The following is a 27,486-nucleotide window of genomic DNA, read 5'->3' as shown; positions in this document are numbered from 1 at the left end:
GTAAGGTTATGGTATTAGTAATTATGAAGTAGCCATGTCTCAGTTGAACTCCACTGGTGGACTAAAACAGACTAGAGGGACAAAGAATTAAGGCAGATGACCTTGGCCTAAAGTTTTGATGAATTAATCAATCTAAACTAATTTTCTAAGCCAAAGAATGATAGCTCTCTAGTACTTCAGATTAATATGACATAATTTGCTGAACTAAAAACAAGATCTAGTTCAAACCTGTATTCTTAAGGACAATCTCATGCTAAATAAAATTATACAGCTACATGAGTTAGAAAGGTCCAAATAAAAGGAAGACAAAGTCTTCTAAGTAAGTGGCACATATTCTGGAAGAGACTCCAGTTCAGTTTGACTACTCTACAGGACCTAGTCACACGCTGTGCTCATAAATGATTACAATTTCTTCATATATTTACAGATTTGGTACAAAGGCACTGACTAAATGTAAATTTCCTAAAACTGACATCACCTTTAAGTTTCTAGTTACCTACTTAGGTTACTCTTTCAAAAGGCCATTAATAGGGAAGGCATAAACTAGGAGAAACTGTGACCCTTACTTAGGATACTAGTCCTTTGTTACACATATCCCAAATTTTGAAGAATGGCTAGGGCTAAAATTTGAAAGCACATCCTAAAAATTCTTTAAATAAAATTTCCCCCATTTTCCTTTGTCCTTAACCCTCTCAGATGTTAAAAATATGATCATACCCAAATATATGTGAAGATGTATTGTTTCATTACTAACAGAGGAAGTGAGATGAAAAGTCTTGCTGAAATGTTCACCAAGCAGTACATAAGCTTCTTTTCAGGGCTGAAAAAAACCATCAATAGTAAAATGATTTAACACTCCTGAATCTCTATGTTTACTGCTTTAGCAGCCAGGACACTACTAGGCAAAAATGTGATCATCACTCAAGCCATTCAGTGATTTTTTAGTCAATATCCTACCTAATACCTTAAATCTATTTATAAAAGAGAACATTTGCTTGCGGGTTTTTTTTTCCTTTAATTTTTTTTTTTGGTCGAGGCAATTGGGGTTAAGTGACTTGCCCAGGGTCACACAGTTAGGACGTATTAAATGTCTGAGGCCAGATTTGAACCTGGGTTCTCCTGACTTCAGGGCTGGTGCTCTAGCCACTGCACCACTTAGCTGCCCCATTCCTTGTGTTTTTGTTTTTTGGGTTTTTTTTTTTAAAACAAAATGTGGACAAAATGTTTTTTCACCATTTTGTTGTCCTCAACAATGAACCTCAAATGAAGGTGCTTCCTTTTAACACGTTCCTATAGACAAGTAAGTACCTGTTGGAGTGTCCTTCTTCCCTAAAAACTGACAAAAATTAAAAGAGCAATTAATCTTTTTTTATTATTGTTTCTTGGGGATAGAGGAAATTTTATGTTTGCCTTTATATCCCTGATGCCTAGAACAATGCCAGGCATATCAGAACTTAAATACTTATAGGCTGATTTATATCCAAGTCAGCACCAGACTTGTCCAGCTAAGATTTCTAAATCTGATAATTATTTTTTAAAAAGCAAGTATTGGGGGGTAGCTAGGTAGCGCAGTAAATAGAGTACCAGCCCTGAAGTCAGGAGGACACCAGTTCAAATTTGACCTCAGACACAACATTTCCTAGCTGTGTGACCCTGGGAAAATCACCTAACTCCAATTGCCTCAAAAAAAAAAAAAAAAAAAAAAAAAAAAAAAAAAAAAAGCAAGTACTTTTTGAAGACTGAGGCATTAGGTATCCCTACTCATAACAAGATTATTCTGACAAGGTTCAGGGGAAATATGCCTCCTGAACAAATTAATAACTTTCACAATTGTATTATTTAGTTTACCTTTAAACCCCAAAAAAGGAGTCACCTGAGGACAGAGTTAAAGAAAGAATGATCTTTAATATTTGAGTATCTGATGTTCTGGTGAAGTGTGTCAGATTACACTTATTGTAAAAAAAAACAAAACAAAACAAAACAAAATAAAACACAAAAAACCCAACCAATCCATGTTTCTCAACACATGACATGTGTATATGTATATTTGTATATATACACATATATATATTTAAAAAGATACAATTTTCTGTTCATGCCTTAAAACTGGAATAGTCAAATTAAAATTCAATAATCTTATTTTCAATTTAAAGAAAGTCAGATAGCCATCTATGTCTTTTCTCCAAAGTGTTATGACATATACATTTTCTTATAAGTACCTTGACTTATTAGAGACACTGAACATTTTCCCAAACTAAAAAAAAAAAAAAAAATAGAAATGATAATTCAAAGCTCTTGCTTTTTAGAGAAATTGACTATTTTCCTACACTGAAAAAAACAGATAATTCAAGGTTTTGCCCACTTCCTCCTCTTACTCATATGGACTAATAGAACACCATCTTGGGAGGAGAAGTTGTAAGAGGAGAGAGAATATAAACAAATTTATGACATATTCTTTTTTTGTAGGAAAAACTGATCAAATTTACATTAACCATAGGAGAATTATGAAAAAAGCACATGTTTCAATCCTCCTTTCCAATATAAATTACACTTCTGTATGTAACTTGTAGGGTTTCTGACAAAATGAAATAACAATATAAGATAATTTTTCACCCAAGAATACTTTAAACCTAAAAAGCTTTATAATACTTAGCCTTCTTCCTAACTGGACATTCATGGAAATGCCCAAACCAAATTCATAAGATCTTAGAATTTGCTGCTAAAATATACACTGTCAGCAGATTCTCAAAGAGTGTTTTGGCTAGACATGATGAGACTGCTGCTATGTGGCTCAGCACATGCTGAGGTCACAAAATTTTTACAAACCTAAAACTATAAATTTTTATATTTTACTTCTAGGAAAACAACATTTTAATTTAGGGGAAAATTTCCAGCCAAATCCTGTGCTCCCCAATGTTCCTAATATAGTAGAGAGAAAGTTAAAACAACTTCATAAATCTTTACGAAAATGAGCTGGGTTTGAATAATTGTCCCTAGATGAATACACACTGTCTAAAAAGACACCATAAAACATGGGGTTGAAATGTGTACCAGGGAAAAGACTTGTATCACAAAGCCTTGTATTACCATAAAGATGTGTGTGAAAAACCTGTCCATGTTTGGGATAAAAAACAGAAGTTATAATATTTTGATTTAAGAGAAACATGTGCAGCTAACACATCTATCCTAGGTTCCTTCCCTCCTTCCAACCTTATACAACATATATTGAAAAGGAGCAATAACTGAAATGGCCAATATAATTTCATCCCAAAATGTATGTATACACACATAGACACACAAGACACAGACAAACACATAGAGAGAATCCTCTTTTCCCTACCCTGTCAGAAGCACCAGGGAGTTGAGGCCACTTTGGCCAGTGTACCAGGGCTAATGGGGATATTTCGTGAGAAGCCAGTATTCCAGCAGAGTTCTTTATGATCACTCTACACTTAACATTAATTAAAAGCACCAGAACAAGGTCAGTCTTTTCCAGCTGTATTCCCCAATCACTGAGCATGTTGTCCATCACGCTGTGATCACTCACCATCTTTCACGTTTGGAATGTCCAAGATGATAAACTCTTATCCAGAGAATGTGAACTAATGTCGTAAATTGTTCTGAGAAGCAGGTATGGAAGATGACTTGCATAATGATGTCACCACTAAACCACTGCTTAAGTCCAGACTTCGGCCTTCTTTTTCCTTTAGGAGAAAAAGAAATGCTTTAAAGTGACAAAAGATTCAAAACTCTTAAAACAAAACAAAACAAAACAAAAAAACATCAACAGGGAAGTCCTTTCTAACTCTAGATTCTAAATTCCTTGGGAAAGTTAAGATATCTCTCCTCTTAACAGCTTAAAGTAAATGAAACCGATGGATGTTGCCTTTGCCAAGAGGAAAAGTAGCTAAGCGTCTGTACTCTTCGAGACATATGCTGAAAACCCCGAAAGTAAAGAAAAACTTTCCATATTACAATTTTGCTCAAGATTAGCCCTGGTAAGATTCTTCAAAAATAAAAATATATATTTTTTTCCCTAAAAAACAAAGCATATAGGTTTTAAATTTCTGTCAGCTCTGCTGGTCATATGCTATGAGTTTTGTTTTGTGAAGTTTTGTCCAAAATTATTTAGCTACCCCCTATGTTCTGAATTTTAGTAAGTGAAATTTCTTCATTTTTAAATTGCTTCTGTCATTTAAAGAGATAGCTTATGTTTCAAAGGTTCTACTATTTAACAATGTAAAGAACTTGCAAGAGATATTTGTTAGATATTTTTATTTTTGATCAACTGCAAGTTCTCTAAAAGTGATTAACAGTTTAGTATATATCCACTGTTTAACCAATATGAGCTATAGCTTTCTCAAAATGCCAAAAGCAAGATTTTAACTTGATAGTATTGGTTGTTTTGCTAGTGAAACCTCTAATTTTCCTACAGCTAGTTTTCACTCTGTGCCCTGCAGGTCATTCATCCTCTCCACTGGCACTAGAGAAATTAAATCCCTTCTCTAAAAATTCCTCTGCACGTGAAAAGGAAGCATGGTATGATAATACCTGCCCTATTATATCTCATCTCCAATGTCAGCCTTGGAAAGTTTAGATTATGCACAATGATTTGTAAGGCTTTTTTCTTTCTTTCTTTTTTTTTTTTTTTTTAAAAAGCTCTGAAGCCTCTGATTTGGGATTTGGCTATTTGAGAGAAAATTTCTTGGGATTATAACTAATGTTTTTTCCATGCCATCCAAGTATATAAGTGAAAAAAACTCACCATCACAAAGAAATGTCACAAAACTTCTCAAAAGGCGCAGGTGGAGATTTGTTTGCATTTAGGAAAAAGTAGTTTGAATGATGGCTTTTGAACTGTACATGAGGTTAGATCCTTCTAACTTGATTTCCCAATTACACTCCTTTCTATAGGAATGATGTCCCCCTTTTCTGGAGTCTGGCAATAGGGTGGGATTGTTATGACATGTGTTATCTTCTTTTGTGATTCATACCTGAAGTCAAACAGCTAAAGATGTTTTTTTTTTTTTTTTTTTTTTTTTTTTTTAATGTTCCTACTTTTATATTCAGAGCAAGTAGTCGGCTTAAAAGCCATAAGCAAAATGCAATATGTAATACCCTCACTGTTCTCGATCTGAAAATGTATAGTCATTAGGGAAATAAGTATTTGGCCTAGTCATCCATCTGGTATTAGATGCATATGCCTGTATGAAATAAGGTTCTTAATGGTTTCAAAATGATCTAAGAAAAATTGATACAAGTGTTTGTGGAACCCAGCTGCTGTTTTATTGGTTATTGAAACTAAAGTCGAAACATCTTCAGTGTAGATTGGAGAAGAGAATTTTAATGTAATCAGTTTTCTTAAAGGAATGTAACTTATGGAATATTTTGTGTTATATTAAAGGAAAATTAAATGTCATCTAAGTTTATCAAAAAACAAAACAAAAAAAAAACCATAAAGCATATCTCAGATATGAACACCCAGGAAAATCCAGTGCAAGGGGAAAAATATGGTCATTTTTTAGGTTTGCATTCATATGCATTATCACTGAAAAAAAATAAGCGATCTAGTAACAGACAGATCTGGTGGGTCACTGACTGCAAAATAACATCACTAACTGCACACAGTAGCCACACTAGATCAGCATATGGGATGGAAAACACAGTGCTTTTACATGATAGGTCCACAGTGGAGACCTTATTCAGGGTTTGTTGTGTGTGCTTTTCATTTCCTCTTCAAATTATCTTGCTTTCACTTAGTTCAGGTATTGTATTCCCAAGCACAAGGCTAGCTTCCTAAGGGCAGGGACAATTTTTCATCTTTATTATCTCCAGAGCCTGGCAGAGTATTTTACATTCAATAGGTGCTTAATGTGTTAAAGTGAACCATATTCTGACAGGTGCAGAAGAGCTACTTAGAAGATAAAAGCTACTTACAGCTCTGTAGTCCAAAAACATTTCTTTGAAAGCCAGGAAATCCGTAAATGTGAGCAGCATGTCAAATATATCACCTGCTACTTCATCCTTATGTTGTCTATTAATGGAAAGGTTATCAATTTTAGAACTGGAAATGAAACATATTAAATTTTAAAGTCTTCCTCAGACTACTTTTCAGCATCCTAAAAGGTACCTTTACCCCACCACAAAGACATTCTCCAGTACTCTAGTTCTTTCAGCCCTAAAGCATGTAAAGTAGAAGATAAGAGAAGAGAGGACTACATTTCAGCTTCACTTACTGTAATGTTGTAGTGAAAGTGGCCATGTTAAACCCAGGAATCCTTTCAAGCAGCTGTTCTTCAATATATTTTTCGACCAAAGAGATCTAAAAGATTTAAAAGTCTCCTGGTTAATTATAAAGATAAGAAATGTTCATTAAGACCTAAGACACTTAACACTTCCTAGCTGTGTGACCCTGGACAAGTCACTTAACCCTAATTGCCTCAGCCCCCCCCCCCAAAAAAAGAAGAAACGTTCATTCAGAAAGAGCATTTCTTTGTTCATTAACAACTTATACATAATGCAAAGGTAAGCATCATTACTCCTAAAGGTTTGCATGTCTTTGTAATTATGTATCCTGGATATGTATCATAGGGTAGAATTATATAAATATCTTGATAAAGCCTTCCAAATTTATTTAATTGGCTATTTCATTTCTAGCTTCTGTATTAAAAAAATTAAGTCCCTGAGGCTAAACCCTATTCTATATTAAGCTAACTATCTTATTGAAATCATGGGAAGCATTAGAATCAGAAAAATGAACCTTGGAGTAGAAATTAAGAGACTTGGAACAGAGTTCCCTACCCTACCACCAACTTTCTGAGTGATATTAGGTAAAGTTTAAAAATGTTTATGTCTTAATTTTCAAATTGGTAAAATGGAACTATGCTAACTATCCATATTTAAAGGATTGTTATATAATTAAAATAATTTATTGCAAGTTTAATAAAATGAAAGCAATGAAAAGAATTTGGAAAAATAAAAGGTGCTATTATTATTCTCACTTGGACCTGTGTACATGGTATCTGAGACAGGATCATGGTGGGAGGATATTCTATACCAACATTGTATTTTAAAATAAGAAACTGATGAACTTGACCAGAAATTTTGATGAAAGGCTTTTGGAAAGAAGAAAATTGGAGTAAGAAGAATGATTAATAGGAGATGAAAGAGAAACTCAGCTGGAGTTGGAACACAATACTTGCCTGCTTATCAAAGTACAATTATATTGTAAAAGACATGGAGTACATACACTATTCCTCCAGAAATAGAAGATTCATGGATTTGAGATACTGAATGAAAGAGCAGCTTTTTTCAATATGGTGTTTCTTTCTTAATATTTTATTATAAAGAATGATTCTCTAGAAGAATGTAAAGGGAGAAATACAATGGGACTAGATAATGTAAAAACAAAGGACTAATAAAACTTATTTTTAAAAAGACATGAAATACTGTTGACATCATTTGCTCCTAGATCTAAATTCAAAGGATCCTTAATCTCTTGGAGAAAGGGAAAAAAAGGAAACAAACTTACATATTCATTAAAAATAGGAGTATAGATGAGTTTGTTTTCTTCTGTGTCTTCAAACTCTTGGTAGTACTTTTCCATGAAGTTTCTCTGTAATAATTGGAACTCGCCATCTGAAGTGAAGCCAACAAGGTCATTATAAAAGGATAAAATGAATCCAGTTAAAAGATAGCAACTGTCAATTACCTAAACAATTTTACCAATTATAACTTACTCTAAAATTTAAGTTTGCTTTAAAACTCTATAAACAGTGAATTCCCCCAGGGAATAAAAAAAAAGATTAATAGATACCAAAAGTAATTTTGATGCAAAGCTAGGTTAGCATATGTAAAATTAGAAAAAAATAAAAAAAAACTCTACAGGTAAAATCCTAAAACTGGTGGTTTCTGTGTTTACAAACTACTTCCTTGATGGCAAATCCCAAGAGAGAAGAAAACTGGCGGCTGTTTGAATTGGGCAATATGATTAAGTTTAATAGCATATTAGTATCTTAATGAGCAAATACAGTGCAGTTTAAATACATACAAAATTACAGGAAGGCCTAGGAAATCCTCTTAAGTCTTCCTTTCTCTTTGAGGGAATTAATTGGCATACATTCTAGTTTTGTCATTCATCCTATTGTCTAAATAAAAGATCTTTGTTAGAAAACTCTTCAAGAGGGAATTTAAAGTTTTACCAATTAATTCATATTCCACTTTTAAAAATAAAGGGGCTATCAAACTGTGCATACCTTTTGATCCAGCAGTATTTCTATTGAACCTATCATAGCCATATCAAAAGATCATAAAAAAAGGAAAAGGACCCACATATGTATAAAAATGATTGTAGCAGCCTTTTTTTTTTTTTTTTTTTTTTTTAAAGTAATGGCAAGGAACTGAAAATTGAGCATCTGCCCATCAGTTGGAGAATGGCTTAATAAATTATAGTATATGACTTTAATATATTTAACATGTATTGGACTGACTACCTGCCATCTAGAGGAGAGAGTAGGGGAAGGAAGGGAAAAGTTGGAACAGAAGATTTTGCAAGGGTCAATGCTGAAAAATTATCCACATATGTCTTGCAAATAAACAATAATAAAAAAATAAGGCCTGGAGAGACTTACATGAACTGATGCTGAGTGAAGTGAGTAGAATCAGGAGCAACAAGATTGTGTGATGATCAACTCTGATGGATTTGGTAATTTTCAACAATGAGGTGATTCAAGGCAATTCCAACAGACTCATGATGGAGAGAGCCATTTGCACCCAGAAAGAGGCCTATGGGGACTGAGTATGGATCACAACATAGTACTTTTACCGTTTTTGTTTTGATCTTTTTTTTTTTTTTTTTTTTTTTTTTTTTTTTTTTTGGTGCAGCATGACAAATGTAGAGATATGTTTGGAAGAATTGCACATGTTTAACTTATACTAGATTACTTGCTGTCTGGGGGAAGGGGATGGGAGAAAATGAGAAAATTTTTGAACACAAGGTTTTGCAAGGGGGTTATGTTGAAAGCTAACTTTTTTATTTTAAAAATAAAAAGCTATTGTTAAAAATTAAAAACAATAAAAGGCAAGCTTCACAGTTGATATCTCATAAGCACATCTATAGGAAAAGAAGCCCAAAAATCTACAGGAAACTCAGCAGAGTAAAAGTCTGCTCATAATTAATGCCACTTCCATGGCATACCAATTATAGATGTTTTTTTAAGAAAAAAAATCTATTAATATGCAAAAGTACCAATTGTGCTAATTTCATCTGAGAAAAAAATTACTGAAATCTGAAGCTTAGTTTTGAGCTCTCCCTGTTTTTAATAGTAAATAAAATGTTCTGAAAAGAACTCCATCCAAAAAAGAAAAATCCACTAAGGCACTGGAATACCCAGTGCCACAGGATTATGGATTTACTGCTAGAGGTACCTTAATGGCCATCAAATACAATTCTTTTATTTTTTTTGGGGGGGGAGGTAGAAACATCCTAGCTAAATTATTTTCTCCCCTTTTTTTTAATTAAAGTTTTTTATTTCCAAAACACATGCATAGATAATTTTCAACATTTACCCTTGCAAAACCTTTTGTTCCAAAATTTTTTCTTTCATGCCCATCCCTTTCCCTAGATGGCAAGTAATCCAATATATGTTAAATATGTTAAAATATGCAATTCTTCTATAAATATTTCCACAATTATCATGCTGCACAAGAAAAATCAAACCAAAAAGGAAATAAAATGAGAAAAAATGGCAAGCAAATAATGAAAAAAGTGAAAATACGTTATGATCCACCTCAATCCCCTCTGTGGGTGCAGATGGCTTTCTCCATCAGAAGTCTTTTGGAATTGGCTTGAATCATCTTACCATTGTAAAGAGCTATGTCCATCACAGTTGATCATTACATAATCTGGTTGTCGTGTACAATGCTTTCTTGGTTCTGCTTACTTCACTTAGCATCAGTTCATGTAAGTCTCTCCAGGCCTCTCTGAAATCATCCTGCTGATCATTTCTTATAGAATAATACTATTTTGTAACATCCATATACCACAAATTATTTAGCCATTCCCCAACTGATGGGCATCCACTCAGTTTCCAGTTCCTTGCCACTATAAAAAAAGGCTGTTACAAACATTTTTGCACATGTGAATCCTTTTCCCCTTTTAATTATTTTTTATTATTATTATAATTATTTATTATTAAATCTGTGTCTTTGAGACATAGACCCAGTAGAAAACTGCTGAATCAAAGGGTATGCAGAGTTTGATAGGCCTTTTGGCATAATTCCAAATTGCTCTTCAGAATGGTTGAATTATTTCACAATTCCACCAACAATGTATCTGTGTACCAATTTTCTGGCATCCCTTTCAAGATTTATCATCATCTTTTCCTGTCATTTTAGCCAGTCTGAGAGTTGTGTAGTGATACCTCTGAGTTATCTTAATTTGCATTTCTCTGATCAATAATGGTTGAGTATTTTTTCATATGACTATAAATGGTTTTAATTTTTTCATCAGAAAATTTTCTATTTATATCCTTTGACCATTTATGAATTGGAGAATGGTTTGAAATGAGGAAACTGAGACACAGAAAAACCAAGTGATTTAGCCCATGTTACAAAGGTATTGTAGTCTGAGGTAACATTCAGAGTCAAGTCTTTTTGACTTCTTTTCTATTTTTAATTACTGTGCCACTTGGCTATTTCTAATGAAATTTTCAATTGCAGATTTGTTCCTAAGATTTTCCACTTTTATTTAAATTTTGATCCTGATTTTATCTAGGTCTAATCCAATTTCTCTCAAAGTTAAGGTCATTAAATTCATGAAAATCTGAATGACTGATACAAGTTAGGGCATTTGTACTATCAAGTTAAAAATGGAGACCTAGAACAATTATCACTAATAATTTAAATCATCTGCGATTGTGACTGGAATTATTCAGATAATCAGTGCAGTTCTGTACTAAACTTTATATGAATGAATGTTGCCACCCTGTGGAAAGAAGTCACTTAAGTGAACATTGGCTACAGTGAAAATTTCAGTCTAAGTAAATAAAGTGTCCAATCATAGAATCATTAAATTTACCTCAAGCTCAGGTATAGTTCTCACACTAAAATTGAATGACTTTGCAGTCTTAATTTAGCAGGAGAACAGTGGCAAGGTATAATCATTTGAAAGAAAAAGAATATCATGAAAGGATAACCATCATATGCAAGAAAGTTATTTCCAAGAATAGACATTCTCAAACCTGAGCACTGAAGCACAGGAAAAGCATTTAAGTGAAAACAAAATTGAATACTGTGAGAATAAACCGCAAATATCAAGATAGTTTCAGAATAATTTCAATAATACTAACTCATATTTATATAATACTCTAAGATTTACAAAGCATTTCCCTCACAGCAACCCTGTGAAGACTCAGAGTATCATTTTTGAGACAAGTATTAATTTTCTTTTTTTACAAATGAGGAAAGCCAAGCCTCAGAGATCTGAAGTGACTTGCTCACAATGCTCTGGCTAGGAAGCCAAAGAGTCAGATTTTGAAACTATGTTTTATGATTTCAAGTACAGTGTTTCTTTTACTACGCACCATCTCAAGGTAAAGAGATGTTCACAGAATTGCTCCAGAGACAAGCAAAGATGGGGGACTTTAACAGCCTAGAGTTCCAATCTGCTAATAGTTCAGCTAGTGATATGTTCTTGATTTGTCTTCTTAATGTGGACCCACTGGAGTCCAGCTGATCTGATTGCTAATCTATTCCCCTGCAGGGACACTTCATGGAGTCTGAATGTGGAACTTTTAATAAGATGATATCTGTACTTGAATATAATTGGTTTTCTTTGAAGTCCCATGCGTTTTTAATGTATTTAAAATATTACTCTGAAGAGAGCTCCACAGACTTCATCAGAAGGCTAGAGGAGAAAAAGTTAGGAATCCCTTTTCTAGACCTTATCTTGACTAACAAGGAACTGCTTTGGGAAGCAAAAGCAGGAGGAACATTGGGCAAAAACTATGTCATCTTAGAGGTCATGGGATCTAAGGAAGGCAATGCTAAAAGCATGGTTGTATTCCAAAACTCTAATTAAAATAGAATCTTAAAGTTTTAATATACCTTAGAAATCATCAAATCCAGTCTTCCTCTTTTTACAGAAAGGAAATAAGACACACAGAATAAATATCTTTGTCAAAATGGCAAAGCTGGGCTAAAACGACAATCTTATTACTCTCCTCAGCCCAAAGCTTTTTTCCAAAATGATGAGAAAAGATAGATTTGGAAGCATTCAGTCTTGAGAGGTAATAACTTTTCTGTTATTAGAAATGTCCATGCAGAGAAGAGAGTGCTACCCATCCTCATGTATTCAGCAGAGTGTGTGGATGTGGGTTAAAGTCTCTTTCAATTCCAATTCGAATTCTAATTCTACTGGCAATGTATGCCAATAAATTCTGTATGCCAGAATTTATCATCATCTTTTTAACAATGGGAATTATTTATAGTTTTGATGTACAAAGTTTCATTTGTTTTAGCTGAGGTATCTATTTTTCTTTTTTTAAATGAAACTTACCCATGATAATGTCCTCTATACATCCAACTACAGCATCAAATTCTGCATCAGAAGCGGAAGAACTGAAAATTGATATCAGGATTATAGGTCAGACCATTTATCAAATAACAGGTTTACTTCTAATCATCAAGAGATATATAATGAGAAATCATATTCACAAGATTTTTAAAAATTAAATTATGTTAATTTAAATTAAATCATAGGTATGTCCTATCTTTATAAGAACAAATTGTTTTACAAATACAATATTATACGTTGAAACTGTAAGCAATAGAAGGAGTCACTATAGAGTTCTTTAAATATAGATTTGAGCCAAACATCTTTTTGGTAACATAACTATTTAATTAAGCAACGAATCTCTGCTCTCCGCTCTACTTACCGCATCTCTGAAGCTGACCCCAAAACTAGTACAAAACTATCTGCTTATGGTCACCACTATCTGGAGCATTAAAACCTGTGTGCCACAGCTGAAGTGGGCCACCTGTTTAGGAGTATCATTCAAAGAGTTGACTTGGAACTTCCCAAACTCTTTACTTTAGGGGATTCGTTCTTCCTATGTTACTATCAAGGCAACTGTAATTGGTTAAATTAATGACAGGTTTGAATATCACTGGCTTGATAGGCTGGTTCCCATTGTGATGGTGGCATATATAATTCCGTGACAACATACTCTTCTGTACTGCCCAAATCACTGGTTGGCTGGTGTAAGGCATTCAGTCTTCAAGCACAGAGTAGGCAGGAGGAAAGCTATTGCGTTCCAATATAGTACTGAAATCTGCTCTATTCTTTGGATACCTTCTTCTAAGAGAGCTTTCTTTTAAAGTTCATTTGCCCAAGTTAGATCCAATTATAAGAACAGAAGCTTGAAGGAAACTTTGAAGATTATCTACTCCAGGGGTCAGTAAACTATGGCTGCTGTCTGCTAGCTACACGACTTACATTAAAAAAAAAAAAAAAGTTTTAATGAATTAAAAAATATAAAAATTACTCTTAGCTCCCAGTTGTACAAAAACAGGTCATGGGTTCAACTCTTTTACTTTAAAAGATAAGAAAACAGGCTCAAAAGGGAAAGAAGTGACTTGCTGTAGGTCAGGTAATCAGGAGCAGAATCAGGATTTAAACCTGGGTCCTTTGATCCAAGAAGCAGTGACATAAAACGAATGGAAAGAGCAGATTCTTGAATTAGAGGGCAAAAGTTCAAATCCCAGATCGGAGGTTCACTGACCACCCTGTGAGGTTGGGCAACGCCGTTAGCCTCATTTTCTCATCTGTAAAATGAGATGATTTAGGACCAAGACGTCCCTGAAGTCCCTTTCAGATCTAGATACATGGTCCTATGACTCCAGATCTTTCTGCAACACTCTAAGTTCTTGACCAAGGGTCTATAGAAAGATTCAAGGGGACCCTTGACCTTGGATGGGAAAAAAAAGGAAATTACATCTTTATTTCTGCCAACCACAAACCTAAATTTAGTACTTCCTTCAATCGTTTAAAAAGATTTTTCTGAGAAGGGGCCCACAGGCTTCACCAGATCTTTCATGACACAAAAGGGTCAAGTCAACAATCCTCTATTAAGTGCCTAGTTAGGTGGCTGCCTGGCACCTGGGCTAAAAAGAAAGGACACCCCCCCAAAAAAAAGCCAAAACCCAAAACCCAGGCCCCGCCAAACATAGCTCACGGACTCAAAAAAGGTAAAGCACTGAGATCCCAGCCTCCTTCCTCCCTCCTCACCCCATTTACGGATGTGAAATCTGCTCGGAAAGCAGTGTAAGGGACTGGTCACCCAGGTAATATACTAAGGCAGCACTCGAACCCAAATCCAAATTCATTACTCTTCCCAGTCCAGCGCCTTGCTGTCTCTCCTTGCGTAGCTGAAAGCACGCAGGCCCCCCGGTGCATTGCAACTTTTGACAACCCTAGAGTAAATTTTGCACACCTCTGGTAGCTAGCTGCCTAAGAACCAACTTCCCCTCCCCCACCCTCAGCCCCTCCAAAAAGTTGGGACTTTGGGGCGGCGCTGTTGCCAGGGATACTCACATAGCCAGCGCGAAGTTTTCTTCTTCTAAAGTGTCCATCATAGTTGACCGTGAAGCTCCCAGTACTTCTGGGGCCTCCTTCCTCACCTCTACCTGGTCGGGGATGCGGCCTGAGCTCGGGATGGAGACTCCCGGCGCTTCGGGATCCTCCTCCCCGATCCCACCCACCCCTTTCCTCCCTGTCCCAGGAGGGCCAGGTCTCGCGGACCAGCCTGCGCCTGCGCCCTGCAAGGGGCCACTTGGCACCCTGGGGGTGCTCCAAGTGTCCCGAGGCTCTAAAAGATTGCCCCCAAATCACGGCACCGGCCTCGGGCCTGCGGAAGTCACGGGATTAGAAATCCGGCTTTCACCCCAATTGAGGCGACCGTGAGCTCCTCCACCGGATTCGATGCCCCATTTAATCCGTTACGGCTCTGATTCCCCCCCCAACCCCGCCCCTCTTCACCCCCCCCAGCGTCGCCCGAACGTGGTATTCGTCCCTTCTCTCTTCCCTACCCCCAACCGCGCCTTCTGTTACCATGACGACAGCCTTTTCCGCTCGTCGTTCCAATACTTTCTCGACGCTCTTGCTGACGGAGGGAGAAAGGGCAAGGCTGATGAACCTATCACAGCAGACGCCGTCTTCGTCTGCCCGCCTTACGTGGGGCAACGTGAGGCTAAAGGAAGGGAGGAAAGGGGCGGGGCAAGAGAAATAAATAAATAAATGAACGAATGAGGAAAGGATTGTTTCCTTTTTTGTTGCATCATTTCGGTCGTGTCCAGCTCTTGGTAACTACTTACAGAGCAGGAGACTGGCAGACAGGGTGAAGTGACTTGCCCAGTCTCTCACCGCTAGTCAGTGTCTGAGCCCTGATTTGAACCCACGAAGATGAGTCATCCTGATTCTAGGCCCGACTCTATCCACTTAAGCACAAATGAAGAAACAGGTCCTGCAAAGTTACTGTCATTTGTCTAAATTAGGAGTTCTCGAGCTGGGAACGAGCTTAAAAACAACTTTTTAAATCGCAAATTCAGTATAGCTTCCTTGTAACCCCATGTATTTTATTTCTTACATTTAAAACCAGGGCGGACACAAAAGAAATTAAGATCCCAACTGTTCAAGACCCTTTATTGGCAAAGGGTTTGAATCCGGAGGTCTTCCGGCCCTCGGGGCTATTTACTCCTCTCCCTCCTCTGCCCCTCCCCCCAAAGCCAGGCCCCAGAGACCCGGAGGAGAGTAAGAGGGGACGAACCCCACTTGTGGTGGCTAAGTGTAACAGTAACAGCCAAACAATTGTAAAGAATCGGCAGTTTTTCCTGGAATCTAGTCTCAGACGCTTGCCGACTGGGCAGCTCTGGCCAAGCCACCTGACTCCACTCGCCTCCCATCCCTTCCCTGTAAAATGAGCCGGAGAAGGAAATGGTGAATTACGCTAGTTTCTCTGCCAAGAAAACTCCCACCCGGGGTCACCCGCAGCTGGGCTCTCTGGAGAAAATGCTGTTATTTGAGCTTTTAAGGATGAACAAAAATTCAGCAGAAAAGGAGGAACGAAAGCGTCCCGTGCAGAGACAAGGAGGGGGGCACAAAGACAACAGAGGGAAGTGGTAGAAAAAAATGGAGAGAAATAAGGTGGTGTCGGCATTTTTAGGGATTTAATGTGGTAGTCAGGAATAAGAATTTTAGTAGGTTATAGAGAGCCCCTAAGTTTTTGTTCTGTTTGGTTTTTTAGCGGGAGTGACCCTCTATCTGGATATTTCAAAGGGCAGATTTCAGTCTACTCTTTTTTTCCCTCTTCCCTTTTCCTTTTTTCTCCCCTCCTGTCTCCTCTCCTTTTCTCTCCTTCTTTCCCTCTCTCCCCCCTCTCTTCCTCTCTCACTCTCTTTTTCCGTCTCTCTCTCCCACTCTTCCCTCTTAATGCTGGTACCTTCCCTATATCGATTTGTATGTTTTCTTGTTATCTCACCACCCATTAAATTGAGCTCCTTGAAAGGGCTTTTTTTTTTTTTTTTTTTTTTTTTTTTTTTTTAAATAACTCCAGGGTTTAGTATGGTGCCTTGGTACCTGGCACATAGTAGATGCTTATTGAGCGCCAGTCTGACTGATTTCCCTTCTCTAAGTTTCAATTTCTTATAAAATTAGGCAATTAGTGATTCTTTTCAGCTCTACATCCTTAATGGTATGGAAAAAGAGACAAAACAAGACATTCTGAATAGATTTAAGCTAAGAAAGATTCTGGCAATGATATGAAAGAATGGAGGGGGCAGAAAATGAAGTGTTTTTAGTACTTGGAATCGCTAAAACAAGTGCTAAATTCACGTCTTACAAAGGGAGAGGTTAAAAGGGGTTTGATTCATTTACTGTCACCGCACAGTTGAAACTACGATGCAAATCTAGATCTTTCCCAATCTCTGGACTCTCGTGTTTGCATAAGAATAAGAGCAAGATTGAAGTGGAGAGATTAAAAGGCAGAGAAAGGAGGTAAAGAAGAAGCAGCTTTCCTTTTAAGAGTTTTGCAAAATTTGAAAAAGCATTTCTAAGAACAGGGTTTGGCCATTCTCCAATTGATGTCAAAGGATATGAACAGAAAATTTTCAGACGATGAAATTAAAGGCAATTCTTGTCACATGAAAAAATGTTCTAAATCACTATTGATCAGAGAAATGCAAATTAAGACAACTTTCAAGTATCATTTCATACCTTTCAGATTGACTAAAATGGCAAGAAAAGATAATGATAAATCTTGAAAGGGATGTCAGAAAACTGGGACACTAATTTATTTTTGGAGAGCAATTTGGAACTATGTCCAAAAAGCTCTCAAACTGTGCATACCCTTTGACCCAGCAGTGTTACTACTGGGCTTATATCCCAAAGAGATCTTAAAGGGAAAGGGACCTGTATGTGCCAAAATGTTTGTAGCAGCCCTCTTTGTAGTGGCCCCAAACTGGAAACTGAGTGGATGCCAATCAATTGGAGAATGGCTGAATAAATTACGGTATATGATGTTATGAAATATTATTGTTCTGTAAGAAACAATCAGTAGGATGATTTAAGACAGGCCTGGAGAGATTTACATGAACTGATGCTAAGTGGATAGCACCAGAAACCAGATTGTATACAGCAACTAGATTATGTGATGATTAACTGTGATGGATGTGGCTGTTTTCAACAATGAGGTGATTCAAACCAATTCCAATAGACTTGTGATGGAGAGAGCCATCTGCACCTAGAGAGGGGATTGTAGAGACTGAGTGTGGATCATAACACAATATTTTCACCCTTTTTTTTCTTGTTTGCTTGATTTTTTTTCTTATTTTTTTCCTTTTTGATATGATTTTTCTTTTTTTTTTTTATTATATATATATATATATATATTTTATAATATTATCCCTTGTATTCATTTTTCCAAATTACCCCCCCTCCCTCTATTCCCTCCCCCCCGACGACAGGCAATACCATACATTTTACATGTGTTACAATATAGTCTAAGTACAATACATGTGTGTGAATATCATTTTCTTGTTGCACAATAAACATTAGAATCCGAAGGTACATGCAACCTGGGCAGACAGATTGTAGTGCTAACAATTTACATTCCCCTCCCAGTGTTTCTTCTCTGGGTGTATCTACCTCTGTCCATCATTGATCAACTGGAAGTGAGTTGGATCTTCTTTATGTTGAAGATTTCCACTTCCATCAGAATACATCCTCATACAGTATTGTTGTTGAAGTATACAGTGATCTTCTGGTTCTGCTCATTTCACTCAGCATCAGTTGATTTAAGTCTCTCCAATCCTCTCTGTATTCCTCCTGCTGGTCATTTCTTACCGAGCAATAATATTCCATAACTTTCATATACCACAATTTACCCAACCATTCTCCAACTGATGGACATCCATTCATCTTCCAGTTTCTAGCTACAACAAAAAGAGCTGCCACAAACATTTTGGCACATATATGTCTCTTTCCGCTCTTTAGTATTTCTTTGGGATATAATCCCAGTAGTAGCGCTGCTGGGTCAAAGGGTATGCACAGTTTGATAACTTTTTGGGCATAATTCCAGATTGCTCTCCAGAATGGCTGGATTCTTTCACAACTCCACCAGCAATGTATTAGTGTCCCAATTTCCCCACATCCCCTCCAACATTTGTCATTATTTGTTCCTGTCATCTTAGCCAATCTGACAGGTGTGTAGTGGTATCTCAGAGTGGTCTTAATTTGCATTTCTCTGATCAGTAGTGATTTGGAACACTCTTTCATGTGAGTGGATATAGTTTCAATTTCTTCCTCTGAGAATTGTCTGTTCATATCCTTTGACCATTTATCAATTGGAGAATGGTTCGGTTTCTTATAAATTATGGTCAGTTCTCTATATATTTTGGAAATGAGACCTTTGTCAGAACCTTTGTTTTTAAAAATATTTTCCCAATTTGTTACTTCCCTTCTAATCTTGTTTGCATTAGTATTATTTGTACAGAAACTTTTTAGTTTGGTGTAATCAAAATCTTCTATTTTGTGATCAATAATGATCTCTAGTTCTACTCTGGTCATAAATTCCTTCCTCCTCCACAAGTCTGAGAGGTAGATTATCCTCTGTTCCTCTAATCTATTTATTATCTCCCTCTTTATGCCTAAATCATGGACCCATTTTGATCTTATCTTGGTATATGGTGTTAAGTGTGGATCCATATCTAATTTCTGCCATACTAATTTCCAGTTTTCCCAACAGTTTTTTCCGAATAATGAATTTTTATCCCTAATGTTGGAATCTTTGGGTTTGTCAAAGATTAGATTGGTGTAGATGTACCCTTTTTTGTCCTTTGTATCTAATCTGTTCCACTGATCTACCGGTCTATTTCTTAGCCAATACCAAATGGTTTTGGTGACTGCTGCTATATAATATAGCTTTAGATCAGGTACACTTAGACCACCTTCCTCTGAGTTTTTTTTCATTAGTTCCCTTGCAATTCTTGACCTTTTATTCTTCCATATGAATTTTGTTGTTATTTTTTCTAGGTCATTAAAATAGTTTCTTGGGAGTCTGATTGGTATAGCACTAAATAAATAGATTAGTTTGGGGAGTATTGTCATCTTTATTATATTCGCTCGGCCTATCCAAGAGCACTGAATGTCTTTCCAATTATTTAAATCTGATTTTATTTTTGTGGCAAGTGTTTTGTAATTTTTTTCATATAATTCCTGACTTTTCTTTGGTAGATGGATTCCCAAATATTTTATACTCTCAACATTTGTTTGGAATGGAATTTCTCTTTGTATCTCTTGCTGTTGCATTTTGTTAGTGATATATAAAAATGCCGAGGATTTATGTGGATTTATTTTGTATCCTGCCACTTTGCTGAAATTTTGAATTATTTCTAGTAGCTTTTTAGCAGAGTCTTTGGGGTTCTCTAAGTATACCATCATGTCATCTGCAAAAAGTGATAGTTTAATTTCCTCATTTCCTACTCTAATTCCTTGAATCTCTTTCTCGGCTCTTATTGCCGAGGCTAGCGTTTCTAGTACTATATTGAATAGTAATGGTGATAGTGGGCAACCTTGTTTCACTCCTGATCTTACTGGGAAAGGTTGCAGTTTATTTCTATTGCATATTATGCTTACTGACGGTCTTAAATATATACTCCTGATTATTCTAAGGAATAATCCATTTATTCCTATACTCTCAAGAGTTTTTAGTAGGAATGGATGTTGGATTTTGTCAAATGCTTTTTCTGCATCTATTGAGATGATCATATGGTTCTTATTAATTTGATTATTAATATGGTCAATTATATTAATAGTTTTCCTAATATTAAACCAGCCCTGCATTCCTGGAATAAATCCTACTTGATCATAGTGTATTATCTTGGAGATGATTTTCTGAAGTCTTTTTGCTAATATCTTATTTAAGATTTTAGCATCAATATTCATTAAGGAGATTGGTCTATAATTTTCTTTCTCAGTTTTCGATCTACCAGGTTTAGGTATCAGTACCATGTCTGTGTCATAAAAGGAATTTGGTAGGACTCCTTCATCCCCTATTTTTTCAAATAATTTATATAACATTGGGGCTAATTGTTCTTTAAATGTTTGGTAGAATTCACATGTGAATCCATCTGGCCCTGGGGATTTTTTCCTGGGGAGTTGATTAATAGCTTGTTCTATTTCTTTTTCTGAAATGGGACTATTTAAGCAATTTATCTCCTCCTCTGTTAATCTAGGGAGCCTATATTTTTGGAGGAAGTCATCCATTTCACTTAAGTTATCAAATTTATTGGCATAAAGTTGGGCAAAGTAACTCCTTATTATTTCTCTAATTTCCTCTTCATTGGTGGAAAGCTCCCCCTTTTCATTTGTAAGACTATCAATTTGATTTTCCTCTTTCTTTTTTTTTTGATCAAATTTACCAAAGGTTTATCTATTTTATTGGCTTTTTCATAAAACCAACTCTTGGTTTTATTTATTAATTCAATAGTTTTTTTACTTTCAATTTTATTGATTTCTCCTTTTAATTTTTGTATTTCGAGTTTAATTTTTGGTTGGGGGTGATATGATTTTTCTTATGCAGCATGACAATTGTGGAAATACATTTAGAAGAACGGCATGTTTAACCTATATTGGATTGCTTACTGTCTAGGGGAGAGAGAAGGGGAAGAGAGGGAAACAAATTTGGAACCTAAGGTTTTGCAGCGGAGAATGTTGAAAAGTATCTTTACCTGTATTTTGAAAAATAAAAAGCTATTATAAAAAAAAGAGAAGAAGAATAGGGCTTGGACCAATGTATAGTGAGGACATAATAAATGCTTTCTCTACTTAGCAGCTATTAACAAAATTAACCAATAATCTTTATTAGACATCTTGTAGCCTTGTATTTGTTTCATTTTGTTGTGCATATTAAAGATAGAGAGGGAAAGATGCCAGAAGAAAAAAAAAAAAAGATGCCAAAGAAAAAGGAGAAAGGGTAGGGTTCAACAAAGTGATTAGAATCAGAAGAGTCCTTTCAGTCTCCAGCAAGATGATCAAGGATATGTGGCAACACCCAAACCTCCCTTCAGTTTAAAATAACATTTGTTATGGACTTGTGTACAGCTTAATTTTGACCCATAGAACTCAATTGGTGAACAAAGGATGCATCAATGTGGACAACATGCATATTAAAAAAGAAGTGAGTGGCTTTGAGCAAGCTCATATGTGATTTGAAAGACAATTTCTCCCTCTTCTGGGTGAAGAGACACACTGCAAGGAGACTAGGTTAAAAAATTATAGGAATCCAAATTTAAGTATTAAGTCCACAATGTATGAACTGGAAGTATGAAAAAACAAATGTTAAGACCTATAAAAAAAATTGAAAAAATATAGCAAATGATTTGAAGTGGAAAATAAATCAATAATTATCTGTTACTGTACCCAGAACTGTGTTAGGTATTATTTTAAAAATCTAAATTAAATAGGCCCTTTCTTTAAGGGATTATCCTTTAATCAGAAACACAATGTGTGCATATATTTATATATATTACAAGTATGTGTATATAATATATAATGATACACACATATATATGTATTGTGTTTATACAATATATATTAAATAACAGTAATGGGATGAGAAGAGGCATTAGAAGCTGGGAGAATCAGGAATGAGCTCTTGTTGAAGGCTGTTTCTTGAGCCGGGCTTTAAAGGAATGTAGGATATTTTAAGAGGCACTGAAGAGGGATTGCATTTTAGCCATGGGGGTTACCCAATGCATGTAATTGAAAATTTTATAAGTGATATAGTGAATCATGTTGGATCTGCAATTGAGAAGAATTGAATTAAAATCTAGCTTCAGACCCTTTACTAGCTATTCGGTACAGAACAAGTCACTTAGCGTCTGCCTCAGTTTCCTCATTTGTAAAGTTGTTCAGTTATTTTTCAGTTGTGTCTGACCATGATGCCATTTGCGATTTTCTTGGCAAAGATATTGCAGTTGTTTGCCATTTCCTTTTCCAGTTCATTTTATACATGAGGAGCCAAGGCAAACAGGGTTAAATGACTTGCCCAGGATCTACAGTTATAGTGATCATACCTGAATTCAGAAAAAGGAATCTTCCTGAGTCCAAGCTTGGCAATCTATCCATTGTGACACCTACCTGCCTTCTCACCTGTACACACATGGTACACACCTTTTAATGTTACTTTGTTAAATACATTCATTTGTGAGCCTATTTTTATCAGGCACTGTATTTTTTTTTTTTTTTATTTGTAACAAACTAATTTTTTCAGGCTTTGGCAAAATTTTTTATCTGCCCAACACTGCTCTTATGTGTTCAAAAACCCCCAATTATTTCTTATGTTTCAGCATATCCATATTTTAACTTTGAATGGTTTTTTCAGTTTCCAATTATATTTCAGTTAGTCAATAAACATTTATTAATCACCTACCATGCTCCGGGCACTGGCTAAGTATTCGGGTATAGACATAAGGGCAAAAGAAACTCTGCTCTCCAGGAACTTTCAGTCTAATGGTTCGGACAACTAGCAAACAAGTATATACAAACTATATACAGAATAAATAAGAAACAATTCAATGATGAAGGACACTAGAATTAAGAAGGATTGAGAAAGTCTTCCCGTAAAAAACAGGATTTTAGTGGAGACTTAAAAGAAGCCAAAAGGGCCAGGTGATCAAAATGAGGAGGAAGAACGTTGCTGACATACCATAGAAAATGACTAGAGCTGATGATGTGTATTGTAGAATAATCAGGAAACCAGTGCCCTTGAGTTAAGGAGTACTTTGTGCTTTGGTATCCCAAAAGTGATAGCAAACCACTAGCGTTTATTGAAGAGGATGGGGCTGAAGAGCCCTGAGCTTTAGGAAAATCACTCTGGTGCCTAAATGAAAATTGGATTGCAAAGGAGATAAGACTTGAGGCAGATAGATCCATTCCTAAGCTACTCCCATAGTCTAGTAGTCATAAGGGGATGAGGGTCTGTACCAAGAGTGATGGCAGATTCCAAGAAGAGAAGGGGAGCATATTCAAGAGATATTACAAAGGGGAAATTGACATTTTGACAATAGATTGGATATGGGGGTGGGGGTGAAAGATAATGAGAAGTCAGAGATGACATCTAGGCTGCAAACCTGATAGATTAGGAGGTTGGTGGTATTCTCAACAGTAATCACTAAGTGAAGTAGTACAAAGGGAAAAGAAAAGAGGGCGAGGAACAGAACTTTATAGACACCTAGGTTAGAGGGTGTTATTTGGAGGAAAAGTTAACAAAAAGAAATTCTGAAGAAATGGTCCGATGGGTGCATACCAGGAGAGAATAGTGTCATCAAAATCTAATGAGGAGAGTATCAAGAAAAAATGGGTGATCAACGGTGTCAAAGGCTGCAGAAAGATTAAGAAAAATGAGAATTGAGAAAAGACACTAAATTTTGCAATTACAAGATCATCAGTAACTTTGGAGAGAGCAGTTTCAGTGGAACACATGGTCATAAACCAGATTGCAAAGAATTAACGAGAATGAGATGAAAAAACCTTTTCAATGAATTTAACCACAAAGTCAGAAGTGATATTGGATGGTAGTGAGGACAGATCAAGTGAAGACTTTTTGAGGATGGGGGAGACGTGGGAGTGTTTGTAAACAGCAGGAGAGCCAGTAGACTGCATATGATAGATAAGTGATAGAGTTGAGATGACAGAGGGGGGGAGTCTGTTGGAGGATACCGGATGGAATAGGTTCATGTGTGTAGGTAGAGGGTTTAGTCTCGGTAAAAAATAAAGCCATCTATTCACATGAGCCAGAAATCTAGAATGAGATACTGGCAGAAGACAGTTCCAAAATTTTCTCTCTCCCTCTCTCTTCCCTCCTCTCCTAGACAGTAAACAATCCAATGGATAGGTTAAACATGTGCAATTCCTCTAAACATAGTTACATATTCATCATGCTAATCGAGAAAAATCAGGTCAAAAAGGGAAAAGAAAGAAAAAACTAGCAAACAACAAAAAAGTAAATGGTTCTCTCTCTGGATGCAAATGGCTCTTTCCATCACAAGTCTATGGCTTTAATATTTTTATATGGGATATAATGCAATGTCCTCATTTGAGAGAATAAAGAGAGGGGGAGTTATGGAAGGTTTAACAAGATATGAAAGTTTGTAAAAGCCATTGTGGAGGATGGGATAGTGAGCTAATTCAGGAGGTATAATAGGATTGCCTAGCATTAATGGAGCCTAGTTAAGATCTTATGTAAATTTATAGTAGACCTAGTCCGAATGGTCACATGATTTTCTCACTTTTGTTCAGCAGTTTTGTTATTTTGTTGCCTTTTTGTTTAGGTAGACCAAGATTTCAGTGACAGCTAGACAATCAAAGGAATGGGAGAGGAATATTTAGGATGAAGGGAAAGTTGTTTATTTGTTGAGTATAGAATAAACATCCTAGAGGGCATAGTTGAAGATGGTATTGAGGGTTGAAGGAATAAGAAATCGAGAGGTTGGGGCATAGGGAATGTGATTGAGAGAAGCTCTCTGGGGGTCAGGCATCTTGCCTTGAATAAGATTTTTTTTTTCCCCTGGGAACCAAAAAAAGTGCAGTGATGAGTAGCAAGCTTTCATTTTGTCTTTAAATTTTCCCCTCCATTCTTTCTTTACAATGGTAGCGATGAAAAGGACTCTCTCTAGAGCTCCCTCAACAGTGAGTGGAATAGGGACTATATAGCACCCTCGGAGATTAATTTTCTCTAGATAGAGCTGTACACATAGCAGTGTAAGTGTATTTCACTTTGGGTCTGTTCTAATGGTCATAAACTTTCCCTTTAAGTCAAATCTATAAATGTGCCTTTCTTTCCTAACTCCATAAGGCTAGGACAAAAACCAATGCGGATGCCCCGTGTGAGGATCGAACTCACGACCTTCAGATTATGAGACTGACGCGCTACCTACTGCGCTAACGAGGCTCCTTGCTTTGTGATCCCCTTAGCTCCCATAAGTCTCCTTACGTCTTGGGATTGTTGCCTTCTTCCTTTGTTTTTCAGTAGTTTTGAATCTTATTTTTCATTTATTCCCAAATTCTCTCCACCAATCCCACCTACACCCTCACCCGTCGCCGGTAATCTGCGGCACCTGCCTGAACTCCCACGTGTCCCCAGACTTTCTCCTTCTTTCTAAACCACGCAAAGCCCTTTCTTTGCCAGAACCCCTGAGAAAGGTGTCCCTCCCCTCCCCCATTAGATGGCATTGTACTCTCCCTCCCTCGATCCCTAAACCCTTGTCGCCCCTCAAGAATACCCCACTTCGTCCACTCACCTAATCTCATCTCCCCTCTAACTTCCTCATAAACTCCACACCCCACTTTAGTTCCTTTCCCCTCCTGGCTTCCTTAGGGCTGTGGTCTAAAGTCTGTTTCTCCCCACCCGGGCAGGGACCGACCTGGTCCGGACTAGGGGGAAAGGGAGGAGGTTTCCCTCCATCAAATTCAGCCAGGTAAAAGGTTACGACTATGCGTTGGGAGTGAGCGTTTACCCTAGGGAGATCTAGCCTTTTATCCCATTACCTGCTTATTCTCCCCCACCCCAAATTCTTTCCCTGAAATATTTAATTCAGGGTGGAGCCTCAATAAAACCCCACTACAGGTTGTAGGGGGGCTGCACACTGGACCCGTCTGTTTATGTGGCGGGAGAGAGCACAATTTAAATACAGAACCCTCCCTCTAGTGTATGGTTTTCCTCAGTCTAGCCTTTTTTTGCAGTGTGGGTGCAGTTCTAATCATTAAAAAGAAAAAAGAAAAAAAAAGACTAGATCCCTAGATTCCCCCTTCCCCCCCCAATCAAATAAACATGATTGGATCTGGGGATACTAGCCACAATCACCCCACCTCCCCCCACATATATTTTAAGTAAAATTTCTTTTTCAGATAAGTTGATGAACTCAGTTGTGGTTCAGTCTTTTCAGTCGTGCAAAGACTCCATGTGGGGTTTTCTTGGCAGAGATACTGGAGTGGTTTGCCATTTTTTTTCTCCAACTCATTTTCCAGATGAAGAAACTGAGACAAACAGGGTTAAGTGACTTGTCCAGCACAGAGCCGCTACATGTCTGAGGCCTGATTTGAGCTCTGGTTTTTCTGACTTTAACATGGAAGCCTCTTGGATGGCTGCCTATTATTATTCAAATTATATTGAATTTATTTAATATAAATGGAGATCACCAATTCTATGTGACCTTGGGCCACTTAACCAGTAAGTGCTCTTAAGAAATTTTCCTGTACATTGCAATATTATTACAATATTGCAATAAGACTGTATACTGCAGAGAAGGTGCTGGGATGGGTAGTTGGACAGAATCTCCTCATATCAGAATTCCACATACACCAAGGAAATCCCAAATCCAGTCCTTATACTATTAATGTTTCTCCATCTCTTTCTAGATAAAATGTAAACTCTCTGAGGGCAGGGATTTAGTTTAGGGAAGGGGTTTTCCCTTTATATTCCACTGGGTCCCAATGTTTGTCTCCCTCTATGAACATATTTTAAATATTAAAAATTATTTGTTGACTAGGGTTTGGATTGGGTCTGGATTCTCCATCTGAAAGAAACAATCATTCCCCACACCATTTTTTTTTTTCCCCTAAAGGACAGTTTTGTGTGAGTTGGCCTTTAATGCTAGCTATCATATACCTTCCGTCTGTCAAATTGTGGAAAAAAAAAAAAAAATTGGAAGTGTTATATTCTTTGCCTCAAAAGTCAAGAGCACCAGGGTTCAAATCTTAAATCTGTATGCATTCTTTGCTTTAACTTCTAGAAAATGAAGGAAGCTAGACTAAATGATCTCTCAGGTTCTCTTTTTAGACTTAATCTGTTAGGTTTAAGTTTAGTATGAAATTGAGATATAGAGTGATATACAGTTGATATGAAATTTTATCTCATTTTTTGATGATCTAAT

General features: G+C 36.6%; 1 protein-coding gene and 1 non-coding gene across 3 annotated transcripts; both read right to left on the bottom strand.

The window, feature by feature from the left end:
- Nucleotides 1-1,885: 1,885 nt before the first annotated feature.
- Nucleotides 1,886-15,219, bottom strand: ARL2BP (ARF like GTPase 2 binding protein). 2 transcript variants are annotated; one of them, XM_074293511.1, is made up of 7 exons: nt 15,110-15,219; nt 14,594-14,685; nt 12,557-12,618; nt 7,532-7,638; nt 6,237-6,322; nt 5,938-6,034; nt 1,886-3,704 (listed from the first exon to the last, which is right to left on the bottom strand). In XM_074293511.1, the coding sequence occupies exons 1-7, from the start codon at nt 15,110-15,112 to the stop codon at nt 3,603-3,605; spliced, it is 549 nt and encodes a 182-aa protein (XP_074149612.1). In that variant the 5' UTR covers nt 15,113-15,219; the 3' UTR covers nt 1,886-3,602. The 2 variants fall into 2 exon arrangements, with proteins under 2 accessions (XP_074149612.1, XP_074149613.1); XM_074293512.1 differs by lacking the exons at nt 14,594-14,685; nt 15,110-15,219 and adding an exon at nt 12,936-13,118.
- Nucleotides 15,220-25,432: 10,213 nt separating this feature from the next.
- TRNAM-CAU (transfer RNA methionine (anticodon CAU)) lies at nt 25,433-25,505 on the bottom strand. Its single transcript has one exon. It is a non-coding gene; the product is annotated as a tRNA-Met (tRNA).
- Between the last annotated feature and the right edge of the window lie 1,981 nt (nt 25,506-27,486).

Source organism: Sminthopsis crassicaudata, chromosome 2, assembly GCF_048593235.1.
Source record: "Sminthopsis crassicaudata isolate SCR6 chromosome 2, ASM4859323v1, whole genome shotgun sequence".
Taxonomy (NCBI): Eukaryota; Metazoa; Chordata; class Mammalia; order Dasyuromorphia; family Dasyuridae; genus Sminthopsis; species Sminthopsis crassicaudata.
This window is presented reverse-complemented; position numbering and strand designations above follow the sequence as displayed.